Below are 15,982 nucleotides of genomic sequence, written 5' to 3'. Positions count from 1 at the left end.
GATAATCCTTTCCTTTAGCATCCAAATATAATAGCCAGTATCCCCATTCCAAGCTGACCATAGGAAATGTAGACTTGTCCCAAATTTTCCTGAGTATTCTTGACTTCTTTTTCTTTTAAAATTTTTACTATTAATCTTTTTTTATTCTTGATTCTCTTGGTGGGGTCTTACATATCCTGATCGTTGTCTGTCACTTCTTGCTTTGAACTCTTACTTTGGGTTTCTCTGTTATCACTTCTTTGAATCTTCTTGTATTTTCAACCTTCCGTTGCCCATTCTCCCCCAAAGGTGGACATGAACATCCTTGCTTTCTTCAGAGATGGGCTAGAACAAGGCTACCATAGATTTGCTTTATGTTGGTAAATAAAACTCATAGAACCTTTATTAGTGAGGGAGAAGATAACAGAAAATTCAATACTAGACATCACAGTGTCTGAAATTCCTAAGTCACATCTGCCACAAGGTGCTCCTTATCCTCCTCTCTCTTATTTTTATTTTTTATTATTTACTATTTTTTTGCCTCTCACCTCCATAGTACTGTCTTCCCTGTTGCTGGAATGTGCTACAGAAAACTGGATCTTTTCTAGACTATTCTATGCTACTTCTAGATCCCAATCTCCTTACCCCATGACACCAGAAGAAACTGAAAAATCCCTCAACATTTAAAAAACAGAAGCAAATACACAAAAGAAACCCCCAAATCAAAAAGTCTTTCCAAGAAAGTTGCTCTTTACTTTTATGTTGTATTAATGATTTTATTTAATTCATCCTCTTTGCTCTTTCATAACAGACCTGCTGCTTCAGCTTCATTTCTGTTAATTCCCTCTTTGTACTTCAGCTGTTTAGGACTCCTTCAGTTTCTCCAACATGCTCTTTCCTGCCTCCAAACCTTTGCCCATGCTGAGGTCACCACTTGGAACACCTCCTGTGCCTCTCCCACTGGCTGAATCCTGTACATTCTTTTAATATAAGCTTAAATGTCATTTTCTTCTGGAATGCCTTTCCTGAACACTTGAGGCTCTCCTACTGTGTGCTGCCCCTGGTAGCTGTGTTAGTTTCATAGGGTTCCTATAACAAATTACCACAAACCGGGTGGCTTAAAACAATAGGAATTTATTCTTTCACAGTTCTGGAGGCCAGATGTCTGAAATCAAGGTGTGAGCAGGGCCATGCTCTTTCTGAAGGCTCTAGGGGAGGATCCTTGTCTTTTCCTGCCTTCTGCTGATTTCGGCAATCCTTGGTTTGCCGATTCACCTCTCCAAACCTGCTTCCCTCCTTACATGGACTTCTCCCCTGTGTCTCTTCTCTTCTTGTAAGGCCCACCCTAATGACCTCATCTTATCTTGATTACATCTGCAAAGATCTTATTTCCAAGTAAGCTCACATTCACAGGTACTGGGGGTTAGGACCTCAACATATCTTTTTATGGGACACAACTCAACTCATAACAGTAGCATACAGCAGTTATTTCTTTGAACTGCTTTCTCTAGTTCGTAAGCTTCTTGAGAACAAAGACCTAGTCTGTTTTATTCACCATTATATCCCCAGGGCCTAGCAGAGAATCTGGCACATCGCAAATGCTCAGAGAGCATTTGAATAAAGTAATAAGTGAAAACTCTCAAATACAAAAACCTTTGTGTTTTACTCTTCTATTTAATCCCTACTTCTTTCCTCTCTCAAAGACTTGGTGGTCTCTGGGATTCCTGAATCTCAGTCAGCAATCGCCAAATCCTACTGAACTAGGTCCTAGCTATCTTTTGCTAATGGCTGCCATCACCTTCTCTTTTCCAGCCATTACCACCATCCTAATTCAGGGTACTGTCATCTCTTCCATGGACTAATAATGTTCCTCCAGTATCCTCTTTCAGCCCCTTTTCTATCCATTCTCCATACTACAACTCTTATATGTCCTACTACTTAAAATCTGTCAGCACATTCTCACCACATAGGGCTTCTGATGCTGTCAGTGATCTGGCCCCAGCCTACACCACCCCTGCCAACTCCCAACCTTTTAACCACCCTCCTTATTCCTTCTGTACTGGACATAATGTAATTCTCAGTGTCTTAATCACAGTGTGCTCTTTGTTGATTCAGATTTTTGCACGTGCTGTTCCCTTTGTCAGGAGTGTACTTCCCACCATTCTTGGGCTGACTAACTCGTTACTGCATATCTTTTACATCTCATCAAAACCTCTCCCTCAGTTAAGACTCCATGACTGCCCTCCCCAGGCGTAGGTTCCCCTGCTATTGGTGCCCCCTGTATAGGTTCTCAGCAGACCTCACATTTCTCTTTTGTAAACCTCATCACAGTTACATGCTTTGCTCAATATCTGTCTTCCATGCCATAGTATAAACCACATGAAGGCTAGGGCTGCATCTAGCTTGCTCACCTCAGCATCCACAACATTGCCTGACTTCTACATGATGCTCAACACATTTTTGTTTGAAGAATGGATGCATTCAACTGCCATTTCTCTTTGTTCTTTGATTTGGCTCCCATTTTGGGAAACCCACTGGTTTCTAGAAATCAGAATATGTGTCTCTTTTCTTGCTTGGCTCCTCTCAGTTCTTGGCTCTGTGGACTTCCCCTTATTCAGCAGGAGTCTTCCCCTGGAGGAAGAAGTCTATGGTAGTTAGAGTGGGAAAAGCTTTATTAGAAGGCAGACCTTTCATCTTGCTGGGGCTGAAAAGGGGAAATCTTTACTAAACTCCCAACATAGCATTAAGGTAGGATAGAGGGGCTATGTGCAGATTGCCTCTCTTATCACCACTCTCAAAGGGGACGAGGAGAGAGAGCATGCAAAGAATATTGTTGGTGGGAAAGCAAATGGATATAGATATATATGTACTGATTATTCATTGCCTCCTCTAGAAGTTCTTAGAATATTTCCGCCTAGCTCTTGCTATTTTTCTTGAAGATGAAGATACATAAAGACAGTATTTGTAGTTTTTCCACTCACTGACCAACAGTATCTGTCCCCCCAAATTGAGATATCTTATATTTGATCATTTATGTATGGTTTCTTCATTTAACAAATATTTATTGGGGCCTCCTATGTTCAGTTTCTGGGCCATTGGCTCAGAATGCCAAGATGAATACAATAGAGTCTACCTTCTTGAGGAAAGAAGGCTGGCTGGAAAGAAAACTCAATCAGTTTTAAGATGTCATACAATGTGATAGGTGCTATGATAGACAGGTACGTGCAATGTTTAAGGAACCTAGAGGAGGGAGGCAGAGCTTCTAATCATTATTTAGAAGTGCACATTGCTAGATCTTATACAATGGTTATGTCCTTTCAAAGGCTTTTGATTGTATCTTTAAATGTATTTCCTGTATTAACATGTCTTGGGATTTTCTACATCTTTCAAACTGTTGCCTAGGAAGTTAAGACTAAGGGGCCTGGAGAGAATTAGACCTGGATTTAAAATCTGAGCCTGATTCTTATCTTGCAGCTGGGTGACTTAGAGAAATCACTTACTCTCCCACATCCGTAAAAGAGTGTACACGTGCCAGGATTAAATATCACAGATGCAACACATTTAGCGCATGCCTGACATGCAGTAGGTTCTCTGTTATATCTTTCTCCAGGTGATTGTAGCTCTTTTTGGGTGGTGGTGGTGCTGGTGACAGAAACCTGTTTCTATTCAGCTTCACAGGACACACAGAGGCTCAGTTGTGGATTTTTTTTAAAAAGCAGTTTATTGGTATAAAAACAATTTAAACATTATATAAATACAATATAAATATTCCTTTTAAAAATATGTATAAGTTAGCCACGTATTTGAGGTAAACCTACACATTCCAAGCAATGATCTGGCTCTGAAACGTCAAGGATATTCCAGCTGTGTAGCCATTTTATGTTATCTTTTTCAAAATGAATACATAAAATATTTCAAGTGGCACTTCATAAAAAATATAAATATCTGCTCCTTATATAAATTAACTCAACATCACATATTTAAATATCAATAAATTAAAAATAATTAAAATAGTGTCCTAACGCTCATACTTTTCGTTCTTCACAGAGAACAACATCAGTTACATGCCCAGTGGACAGGTTTCTGACCAGAGAAAGGAATGCCCGTGAACTACAGCAATCTTAGATGCCCAGGTTACATTATCCGAACAGCCCTGAGGCTGAACTGAAGGAAGTCCTCCAGCCTTCGCAGGGTGAGGTGAATTGTTGTGTGCCTCAGCCACTCTTCCTGTGACTGCAGCTTAGCCTGCAGGCCAACTTCTACGGTTGGGACAGGGATGGTTACCTCATCCTGATTCTTTCCCTGAAGGGAAAAGAAAGCAAAAAGAACTATTTAAGTATTGAACAAATCCTTTGCAGTGGCGGGATGCTCTGTGCTGTGGGAAGACGTTCAAATTCGGGGTGAAGGAGACTGGGTGGGGCTGCCTGCCCTGGCTCGCCCAGGTAGGGGGAGGTGGCTCTCCCCTGAGCCCACCTGAGCCCATCCTGCAGCCCTTTCATGGCGACTGAATCCTACTCCCCACTTTGCTAATCTATGTCTATTAGACCATGAGCATCTCGAGGGCGGCCATGGTGTCTTGTCTTCCCTTATGCTAAACAGTGCCTGGCACAAAGCCCCATCCATCTGCCATCTATTGAGGGTCCACTGGTCTGTGGTGTAAGGGGGACTGGGAAGCACCTTTCCACAGACCCACTGACATGAGGCTGAGTAGTTGTGGGAGGGCTTACACCTCCAGGTGTGGTTCTAGAGCACGGCAGCATGGGCATCCCCTGGAACTTGTTAGAGATGCGAGTCTCAGCTCTCCCCCCAGACCTGTTGGATCAGACCCTGTGCTGTGACAAGATTCCTGGGGATTTGGTGTGTGTTTTAAAGTGGAAGAAGCGCCGGTTTAAGGCAAACAGCTAGAAAAGGCAGTGGCAGTATCAACACCCATGTGCCTGCTTCTCTGTCTAGTGCACTTTGTTTGGCTCATCCACATGCTGTGCCATCAAGCCTCCATTAGGTGGCATTTGAATGGCTAGCTGGTAGTGACCAAGGCCTTTGGTACCTGCTCTTCTAGCCTTTAAACATTTTTCCACATTAACTCTTCCAGCAAAAAGTAAGGGGAAAGAGTTGAAACTACCACAGTGACAAGAATATCAGTTGGCAATAATTAAAATATTAAAATAATTGTTATGCCCTCTGTTCTTTGTTATTATAGATCACTGAGCAGGATTGGATGTGCTTCCTTCTGCCTCTACAGATTTTTTTTTTCTTACATCTTAAGCCATTATAGTAGAAGTTGATGTTAAAATCTCATTTAACAGTTTTAAATATAGTTATTAATGTCTTTTGCAGAAGAGAACCGAAAGAAAACACAAAAAGTTTCAACTATCAGAAAATCTTCCTTAGATCCTTTCCTCTACATGTGGCCATCTCTTTTGAATTGGCTTTGCATTCCCAAGTTGTCTAGGCTCCTTTCTTTGAGCCTGTTTTCCTCACACCAAGGGAGGGGATGAGGAAATGCTCACCTTACGCTTCAGCATCTGGAGCAGGACGTTAGTATTGGTGTATACAGACTTGGCATTTTCCTTATCACCCTCATACTTGTCCTGGAGGAATTTCAGGTATATCTGAAACTCCTGAAGACCAGTAGTGATTCTTGTCAGGCAGGTCTCCTAAGAGAAAAGATGGGGAAATCGGTTATTGCTAGGAAGGTATAATCAATTTAAAAAGTTAAAATTGCTATAATTCAGCTACTTCTCCCTCTGCTCCTCCAAGGAACTTCAAACACCCTTTAGCATCATATTTTGAGACATCAGACAGCATCAGCTTCCCCATTTTAAATATCTGGACAGAGACACTACTTAATCAGTTTTACCCAAAACCTGATAGATGCTGGAATGTGCCAAAGGGGTCTTTCTCTGATTCTCCCCTTAATACTCTTCCTTCTGGCTGCACTCCTGTCCTTGTCAATATTGGGCTGAAACCTCCTTTTATGGAATAATCAGAAGTCAGTGCAGGATATCCCACTGTCTGGAAGGAAGAGGGTGTAGAGAATGGCCTCTACATAGAGGGCAGACTGGGATCCTGCTAACAGCAGGCAACGAAGAGAAGGACAACTTTACCCAGGATGGATTAGCTAAACCTACTGGGGTTTCTAACATTTGATGGCCGCAGAAATCCCAATACAGAAGGGCTATCTCTAACCATTGCATTCAGAAGTAAGCTGCCTTCAGAGAGATTCAGGTTGGTTTCCTTGTGAAATTTACATGATGTTCTTTACATTTATCCCCTTTGTTGTCTGCCTGGTCTATATGCATACAGACACTGCATATCAGAGGGAGAACTTTTGACTAAGGAATAGTTAAAAGTGAATGTGACGTGTTCATACCTGATTGAACCCAGATTGGAAGCATCCATCTTTTTCTGCCAGTTTCGGAAGATTTAGGTTGTTTTCTGCCAGTGCCTCCTTGCTGTCCTCACATTTGTTATAGTTGTCACACATCTGGGGAGGAATACCAGAACTGTTGTCAAAGAAGTGCCCCCAAAACAAACACCACTAGAGGGCCGATTCATGTTTTACCCAGGCAGGAAGTCCTCTAAGAGAATGAAGTCACACCACATCAGCATCCAGACAAGCCAGGTCTCGTGAAGATGGGCACACTTGGGCTCATTTCTGGGCACCTATGACTTCACACTTGTTGCCTATCCTGAGTCTTGGTGTCCTTATCTCTCCAAATTGGGGATAATGAAACTCCTCCTTTGTAAGTTTTTTGTGAAGATGAGGCATACTATTTACATAAAGTGCATGGCACATAGTAGGTAGTCAATAAATGACAGCAATTTTGATGATAATTGGGTGACTGTAATTTGAGCCCCAATTTTCCAGCTAGAAGGACCTTTGAGATCATCTAGTCCAATTCCAAAATTTTACAAATGGGGCCCAGAGGTGGTAGGGAATTTGCCAAAGATCACAAAACTGGTTCAGCAGAACCAGAACTAGATTTGGTTCAGGGCTCCCAATACCCCCTCCTGCGCTCTTTCCTTTCTACCAGACAGAGCCAAACGACCTTACCTTTAAAGCTTTGGAGCTGCTTTAACCTACTTATGATTTTGCCACTTTGGTGGGCTGTCAAGTATGCATCTTATATGCTGGAATGACTCTGGGGAATCCCTAACCACTGAGCTTCCATAACCTGAAAGTTTTGTGATTTTTGTGAGAAGCTCAACATCTATTTCAGGTGGCACTCTGCCAATGCTTCCAAAGTGCAAGAGACACAAAGAAAATTGGTAGACATTATTTTTTGGTTAGGGAAAAGGAAGTCCTGAGAGGCAGTGACACCCAGCCCATGCCAAGTATGGAGCTGGGAATGGGCCAAGGGGCATGGATTTCAACCCCAGTGTGTGTTTTCCAGGAGGGAAAGGAACTCCCTGAGACCAGCAGCAGAAGAGAAATACAGAAGACGTCTGCCCCTTTGGCCTGAAATCTAAACTGCCCCAGAACCCAGCAAAGACCTCCCAGTGCAGGAGCCCTTGTCCACATCCAAGGCCCAGGAGGTAAATGCCCACACAGGCCCTTTATCACCCTCAGTTGAGCCTACCCACCTCCTTTTTCAGTGCAGAGATTTTGCCGAGGATGTACTTAATGAGTTCTTCCATTTTGTCTGCAGAGGTGAGTGGTAGTCTATTTGAGGTGGCATCTCCTCCCAGGGGTCCCGGGGTAGGGAAAGCAGTAGCCACCACCAGGAGCAGCCCCAGGGAGAAGGCGAGTGGACTGAAGGCGCCTGTACCGGAGGGAAGGGAGAACAGCCAGTGAGCAGACTGCACAGCTGGGGGAGCTGTGCTGCTGGCTGTTGGCTGCCTGCCAGCCCTCCCAGCAGACACACACCCCTCCCTCAGCCGGCCCGGCTGCCAGGCAGTTCCAGGGCTAGGGATTTCCTTCACTTACTTGTGGAGAGGAAGGTCATGGCTGGAGTCCTGGAGGGCAGATGGAGCTCTCTTTCGTTCCTGGTGGGCTCGAGGGCAGAATGAGCCTCAGACATCCCCAGTCTTATATTTATTGGGGCTTGAGACTCTAATATTGAGACTCATGGGAAAATCCCACATTTGATAAATCTCTGTTGGAGGGTGGGGGTGGGGCCAGAGCGGGTGGGGCTGATTGGAAACCTTATTAAGATTGTGCAATGTGACGTCCTTTAGCATCACAGGAATCACAACTGGGGGGGGCGGAAAGTGCCGCTTAGGTCATACCAAGCTAGCCTAAGAGGCAGGATCACTCTTCCTTTACTTTCTTTTCTGTTTTTTGTTTTTATTTTTTTAATTTTATTTATTTATTTATTTATTTATTTATTTATTTATTTATTTTTTAGTGACTCAGCATTTTGGCATGTCTTAAGAAGGAAAGTAAAGTTGAAGTCATGCACAAAGTTTTACAGGAGGGGGGGCAAAAAGCTAAGGCTGACTATGATTTAAGAAGTGCTCTCATTACCAGATTAACAGGCTAGGATTTAGTATTCCATTTAATTCATAGTCATAAAAACCTAAGACGTTTTGACCTGAGCTTCCTCAGACCACATCATAGCCCACTAGCTTGGGGTTACAAGTAAGATGCTACTAACAGCGAGCCATCTGCAGGACTTTCCTCTCTTTGCTGGCTTTCTCTGTGACCAGCTGTTGCAGAACTGCCTGACTGCCCCCAAATCTCGTGCAGTTGTCTCTAGGGGTTTCCAGACATGGTGTGAGGTGCACACATAAATGACTCCTCTGTGCCACGATGTGGCATCTGCCAGTTTCTTTCTCACCTCTTCCAGCCCACTTCAGCCAGCTCAGCCTCAGCCCTGCTCTCTCCCTAGTGGCCCCTTGGGGACCCTCCCAGTGAACACTTTGATCCCTCTGCCGAGGGGGTTGTCTTGTGCTGCTAGTGCTGTCCCCACTGCTGGTCAGAGGGTGATCCTGCTCCTCAGGGAGAGAGCCCTGAGGAGACCAGGTGGGTATTGTCTCTGCTGGAGCCCTCAAGTTAGCAATGCCCACTTGGTTCAGAGCAGAAGTGGCAAGAATACTACTCACCTCTTTGACATGTCAAAGGAGGACCTTGTGAAATTTTCTAGAGCTTGTGTTCATCGCTCCCTCCTGCGTAGGACTGGTTTTGAGTCCAGAGGTAGCTGGGAAGAAATCTCCTAACACAGACTTGGGCTCTCAGGCTCTGAATCATGCTTTGCCTCCAGCGCCCCAGGCTACCTTACTGGGTTGAGCTTGTATAGGTTGTACAGGTTCCCTCAGCCCTTATAATGACGTCTCTTGCAGGAGGGTCCTTTGTCTCATGCAAATGAACTCTAGACCAGGCTGCCTTGCTAGTCTCCCAGACACCCAGGCAGCTCTGAAGACTGGCTCCAGGTTGAAACTAGGACCCTTGTACAGCACCAAAAAAAAAAAAAAAGAAAAAAAAAAGAAGAAGAAAGAAATATTTACAAAACACAGTGTTATCACAATCAGCTTCTTTGCAAAGATCTCATCAGGATTGCTAAAACAAGGACCTCTGCTACAGTATTTAAAACATAAATTGATTTACTCAAGTTTTGTTTTGTGAAAAACACTTTAGGACCCGCCTGGTTGGGGAAAGTGAGGTCATTCATTCTTTCACTGACTTTCTAAATGGAGGCAGGTCCTGTGGCCGTAGGGGGCGGGGGTTGTCTGAAAATGAAAATGGGAGAGGATGGTTGGTTGAATGTTTTCGCTTTTACTGTTCTTGGGTCTTGAGCAACTCAGACACCCCCAGCCGAGTCCTCTCTTCTGCAATGAATGAACCCACCTCCCCTGCCCACCCTGTGATGCATGCAATAGGCCTCTCTAGCATGGGATTGCTTTTTCTCATATATCTATCTTTTAGAAAATATGACTCAGTAGATTTCAAATACCTAGTGACTCAACGACAACATACGGTATTTCTTTTCAGTTAAAAGTTTTTAAAGTAGGAAGTACACATACATGATAAAATGTTCAAACAGGACATCAGGGCATACAGGGAAAAGTAAGTCTCCTTCCTTTCCAGCTCCTCTCCTTAGAGGTAGTTTCTGACCCACAGTATTTTCACCTAAATCCTGTTACCCTAACCTGGGTGAGGTTTTCTTGGCTACCTAGGGACTCACCTCTGTATTTACAGGATTGGCGTATACACTGCACGCACACGCATACACATTTGTATGCAAATATCCACACACTTTAATTTCCCATTGTGTGGATGCCACCTAGGCAGTTCTCTATATCATAGAGTACAGACTTTTGAGTTGTACAGCATGGGTTTAAAGCCCAGCTCTGCCACTTGTGGTATGACCTTGGCTAAGTTACCCGAAGGATCTGTCCCCTTGTTTGTCCATCTGATAAAGCTGGGATAATAGCAGTTCTTCCCATACAGCTGTTGTGAAGACTGAAGGAGATGACGTGTGAAAAATCCCTGGCACATAGGAAGGAAGCCGAAAACATGTGCTCTTTGTAACATTCTGCGGCTCAGGGTCTCTGCGTTGGAGAGCTCCTTCAGCCCAGTTCTGTCAGCCCACGCTGTCCTGCCTGTGAGGGAGGCTATGAATGAGCCAGGCTACTGTGCCAGTGATCAGCTGGTCTCCCAGTCATTTTTCCTCCAAAGAAATGACATTCTGTATTTTGTTGGAAACGCCTTATGGCAAAAGTGAAAAATGCAGAAAAAAAAAGTGGTTTCCCCTCTTTTTTGAGAACATTAGGATCCCCAAACCTGATCTCTCAATTTAAATATTGAGCCCAGCTGTGTTTTTCTCCTACACCATTTCCAAGGCTTGCTGCCAAGTGTTTTTATGACAGAAGCCCTCAGCCTTCCCTGTCCATGGCCCTCATCATTATTCAAAGTCTGGAAAGTGGGAAGACCCTGCAAGGGTGAGGAGATCAGATCTTGTGCTTCTGGCAGCCAGGAAAGAGCAAGTTGTGCGGAGGTGAGAAAGCATGTGTGTGGAGAGGTTGGAGGATGCTGCCTGCCACTTTGCATATTGTTAGCCTCTAGGATCTATATTAGTGTCAATGCCATGGGCTGGCATTTGCTTGTGGGAGAGATGGGCTCTTTTTTGCTCCAGAACATTAACACAACATCTGTAACTCCACCATGATAGCTTCCTTTCTTTGGATCTCAATGGATCTTCCACTTGGAGAGCTCATGCATCATATTTTAACATGTACAAATGACCAGGAAAGGCCATGCTGTCAGCATTTATTAACTAATAACCTCAGTGGCTGCATTGCTCCACTGCTGATTTAAAGTAGCTGCCAGCTGAGACCAAGAGAGATAGGACAAATGGGAACATATAGGCAGGTAGAAGAGAAACCAAGTAGCTCTGCATCCTTTTCCACCTTATCCAGGCAAGCTAGTCCTGTCTGTGCCCCTCAGAATTACTGCCCATGACTGCTTTCCTACATGTTGTTGGGGTTCAGTTCAGAGAGTTCATCAATGCATTCAAGGTGAGGGAGAAAAAGTAACTTCTATTTGGTCTTAGGCTCTCAGGAGAAGAGCTGTTCTCCACATCTCATAGGTTAAAATGTGGTATTGTGCTCTCTTCTTTATTCCAGGTATTGGGGGTGGGTGGGTCTGTAATTTTAGCGGGAGGGAGTATCCCAAGAAAAAAAGAGAAGTCACTGAGTACTAGGAACTTGCAGTTGCTGTCAGAATGTAGTTTCACTTGTCACTAAGTCGTAAAAGGTTTGCAAACTGAAACAGTGAGTTATTTAACAGCTCCTCTGGGATTGAGTCCGGCTGAGCAGACTCCAGGCCTGTAGGACTCTGGGAAATGTGTGTTTTAGGAAAAGTAGTCATATTATGTGGAGAGAGAATATTAGGGACATGTGGTATGTCTCCTTGGAAAGGGCTGGCTGATCTTGCAGGACAGCCAGGCCTAGAGACCAGAGCTCTGGACAGTTCCCAGCGTGGCCCAGTCTCAGTCCTATCCTTTGCTGTCTTAACTCTGATGCCCAGTTGTAGCTCCTGGTGAGTTTCTAGTCTGGCCTTAGCTTTTCTAAGGGCAAAGGCATGCTGGGGTTGTGTCTAGTTCTGCTGAACCCAAGAAAGAGGCACATTGGCCTGCTGGGTTCCTGCTGCCTAACTGCACATGGTGGTCAATGAGGAGGCCCTCATTGTTTTGCCTTGTTACCTTCCCCTACCAAAGTGGAAAATCCCAGGCATTTTAGGAGGGAAGTGGACTCTCTTGGGGCAACAATGTAGACTCCCCTTGCCTTGGGGACCGCCCCCCTCATCACATCCCTTTTCCTTTGGTCTTCAAACCTGGAAGAGAGTGCTTGGATCTCCAGATGTTAACAAGCCAGCTGCTCTGAAGCTGGTTTGGTGATGAGAACTTGCTTTGCTGATCCTGAAGGAGCCCCACTGGCCTCGTGCTGCAGGGCTGGGGAGGTCATTCAGGCTCAGTTTCAGTGTTCCATCTCTTCTCCATCTGTGGGGTAGGTCTTCTGTGTTGGTGGCTGCTGGTTCTGCTTTACAATTAGGAAACTTCATCATGTCAGAAAGGAGCACAGAGTTAATTTATTCTCACGAGTCATTTGAACCATCTTTGGTTTCTCTAAAGGTCTCAGTTCTCTTGAGTTCAGTGTCATAGGCAGAAACTCAGCATGCAAAAGCATTGGTTGGTTTCTTCTACTCTTTCCCTCAAAATTAAGGTACTAAGAACCCATTTGAAAGCATCACATGTAACGGTAAGACCAGGGGATTCTGCTGGGCTGGCTATGACGTTTTTCATCTCCTTTCTCTGCCCTTTTGGCTACTTATTTACTAAAAAGAAAGCGTCTTTGTATTTCCAAACTAAGCCTCATGTATGTTCTACTTAGCAAGCTGAATCTATGAAGGTAGGAAAGGTCTCTCTAGTTCTCGTGGTGGAATAATTTCCATGAATACACCTTGGACATATTGAACACTCCGTAGTTCTGAGACATTGGGGTTTATTATTCTGAAGAAGGGTCCACCTGGATTAATTAAACTTATCACAGAAGAATTCAGATCCAGGTAAGCAAGTCAAATAATCACAGGTGATTTCTATTGAGTTGTTGAGTTCTATATAGCTATGTATGGGTGTGGTTGTACACAGGGCATAGCTGAAGCCTTGATCTGAAGACCATGGCTGTGGCTCCAGGGGATGCTTCCCTCACTGTGAGGGCTGGCCTTAGATGCCTGGGTTCCCAGAAAGCTGGCTGGTAGTCTGCTGTCACTTTAGTCTTTCACTTTGGTCTGCTGGACCTGTAGCTCCTCCTGTGGGTCTCCATAGTGGTCTGGGTCTGAGCAGCAGTATTGTGTTCCCCAAGGGCTCTGTGGGATGATGGCCCTATGTCTCCCATCCTGGAGGCCATGTTTCTTTTGTGCTATTTTACTACAGGTGAAAGGTATTGTCAGGAGGGAAGGCATGGCCTGTTGCATTAGTCAATTTGGCAAGTGATCAAGATGCATGGAAATGGTTTCCTCCACTCTGGCATTTGAAATTGTCTTCTTGGGAGCTGATTAGCTTTTAAAAGGAGAGTATGCATTCCCATAGATTTTTGGGGGGCCTTGGAACCTAAGCAATTGCTACTAACTGCCTCAGCTTTTCTTGTCCTTCAGGACGATTGGCAAAGAGGCTGTAATATATACTCCTTTCTCTGTGGTAAGTTTGTTGACTGAGGCCCCAGTAAAGCTATCGAAGGCAGCAGGTATATAATATAGACTGGGGCAGGTCAGGTGTGAGAAGAAATTTGGGTTCTGGGTTCACAGTATCCAGCTGATACTGTGTGGCCACTCTTTTGACCAAGTTTGTGAAGACCACTCTGGCCTTCTTGACTTGTCTTAGATTGCAGAATTTAGAAGGAGGTTGGGGTTTTTTGCTGCCAGCAAAAACTTTTGTCTGAATATAAGATTTTCATGAATTAGGCTTGTCTTTTCATTGCATTACTGAATCTTTGGTTTCTTGTGTTTCTTCAGTGTCACTGCTGGAAGATATGGGCATTGGGATAATGAATAATGGGAGGATTTGGGATGAAGTGCCCTCCCATCTCAGGGACCCATTAGAGGGATGCTCTCTAAATTTCCTTCTAGCTCCAGCATTCAGTGATTCTATAGATCTTCACTAGCCATACCTAATAATCCAGAGCCTATTCTTCATGAAACTATAGAAGCAGGATACTCTACATTAGGAAATAGTTCTTGGAAATCCAAAAGAACCATTGGCTGCTTGGGGTGCCGCCCATTTTGACATGCCTAGGATCATGGAGGACATGGGCAGAATAAACCAATTTGGAAGATGTCGAAGGCCCAGACTTTCAATGCAAGGAGGTAGCAGACTTATTAGTTATCATACAAGCAGAAACAGATCAATATTCAAAATTTTAATTATTTTTAACTTAAAAAATTGCACATGTAATACATGTTCAATGTTGAAAATTGAGAAAATAGAGGAAGGCAAAAAGAGAAAAATTGCAAAATAATCTTCTCACTGAGTGGTAGTCATTGTTATCATTAGGTTGCAATCATCCTTGCTACCTTTCTATGTAGCTATATATATGCTAACATATGGGAAATAGAAAAATACCGTGCATAGTGTGTTATCGGCTTTTCTTTTCAATACTACTTTCTGGGCAATTCTCCAAGTAGGGGTGATGTAAATAATGGCTGTTGAGAAAGACCGGGATGGAGCTCAAGTAGAGGTGTGTTGGGGCTGGCCAGTTCAGCTCAAGAGAGCCAACTGTACTCCCTTCTTCCCAACTCTGCATCCAGTGATTTCCTTTGGTAGCTTCATATTAGACAAGGTGAGAGTGTTTACACTATGGAAATTGGCAAATGCTACACACTACGCCCCCCCACCCCAAAACTAGTTGTTAAACATCTTCCAGCACACCAGTGGGCCCAAGGGAATACATGGATATTTTGGAGGCAAAAATCAATGCAATCCAGAGATTGGTTATTATATGTGTACTATTTAGGGAATGTAGGAAAAGCATGTATCAAAGGCATTATTTGATCTTACACTTCAAAAGCAATTAGCCATAAAGCTTTTTTTTTTTTAAGGAAAGAAATAGTTTTGGTCAAAGTGTGCTGCTGCAATGTCCCCAAAATGAAGGAAGCAGTTTCTATAAACATGTAGACACCGACTATCAGCTGAATTTGGGGGAGGCAGGATGTGCACAGGGCAGAATTTCTGTTCTACAGAATTAGATGCCCTTGAGTTTCCCTAGCCAGATACCAACTCATGCCAGTAGATCAGTTCTTGAGCCATGGCCAAGTGAGGGACAGGAGATTTGTCACAGTGAGAGAATTAGACATGGCAAAGTGGCAACCCACAGGCTTAGTGATTTCTGCTTTGTCACTGTCCCATTCCAACCCGGCTGATGAATCAGGAATCCAGCTTTGGGGCCCTTAGTGGACAGGATGAGGAGAGCCCTGAAGCATTCTTAGGGTCCCCAAAGGATTGCTTCTTGGGTCATAAGTTTAGCTGTTAACTGTACCCAAATCACAAGGAATCACTTATCCTGCTGTTATTCTTGGCATTGTGTCTTATTGTACTGCATCCTCCTCTTGATTCATCTCCGTTATAGTCCTATTGCATATTTCTAGGACATTGCACTAAGAAAACAAACAGTGCTATTAAATCCAACCCCTGCCTCCTTCTGAGGACACCCGCATGATGACAGGAACCTGGTTGATACTTGACTGCGTCATAGCCAAACTTCAGAATATTGAGTAAAATGTAAAACTCCCCGTCAGAAAGTTGGTTCGATTTATATGGCACAGCTCCCAGGCAGACCACATGAGACATATGCTAATTTTTTTTTTTCCTCCCCAAAGGATGTAAGTCTTCTCATAACAGTTTCAGGGCAGGGTAGAATGACATCTTGCGGATGCCATGACATCTCTCAGTTCTGAACTTCCATCAAGACAGACTGTGCCTCCGTCTTCCCGGAAGTCTTCGCTGACCCATTTCCAGGAATAGTGAGGGTTCTCCTCTGGGCTCTTCCGCAGCGTCATGTGCTGTAC

The 15,982-nt window shown here is 44.0% G+C and overlaps 1 protein-coding gene across 3 annotated transcripts; it reads right to left on the bottom strand.

Moving 5' to 3' along the window:
• Window positions 1–3,775: 3,775 nt before the first annotated feature.
• Window positions 3,776–9,337, bottom strand: IL6 (interleukin 6). 3 transcript variants are annotated; one of them, XM_042927601.1, is made up of 6 exons: window positions 9,028–9,337; window positions 7,910–7,968; window positions 7,567–7,745; window positions 6,353–6,466; window positions 5,490–5,636; window positions 3,776–4,281 (listed from the first exon to the last, which is right to left on the bottom strand). In XM_042927601.1, exons 1-6 carry the CDS (start codon window positions 9,036–9,038, stop codon window positions 4,114–4,116), a joined length of 678 nt encoding a protein of 225 aa, XP_042783535.1. In that variant the 5' UTR covers window positions 9,039–9,337; the 3' UTR covers window positions 3,776–4,113. The 3 variants fall into 3 exon arrangements, with proteins under 3 accessions (XP_042783535.1, XP_042783538.1, XP_042783536.1); XM_042927604.1 differs by lacking the exons at window positions 7,567–7,745; window positions 7,910–7,968 and having other exon boundaries at window positions 9,028–9,034; XM_042927602.1 differs by lacking the exons at window positions 7,567–7,745; window positions 7,910–7,968; window positions 9,028–9,337 and adding an exon at window positions 6,545–6,712.
• Window positions 9,338–15,982: the final 6,645 nt, after the last annotated feature.

The sequence above is a fragment of the Panthera leo genome, chromosome A2 (assembly GCF_018350215.1).
Source record: "Panthera leo isolate Ple1 chromosome A2, P.leo_Ple1_pat1.1, whole genome shotgun sequence".
NCBI classification, from domain to species: domain Eukaryota; kingdom Metazoa; phylum Chordata; class Mammalia; order Carnivora; family Felidae; genus Panthera; species Panthera leo.
The sequence above is the reverse complement of the archived record's forward strand: the minus strand, read 5'-3'. Positions and strand labels throughout refer to the sequence as shown.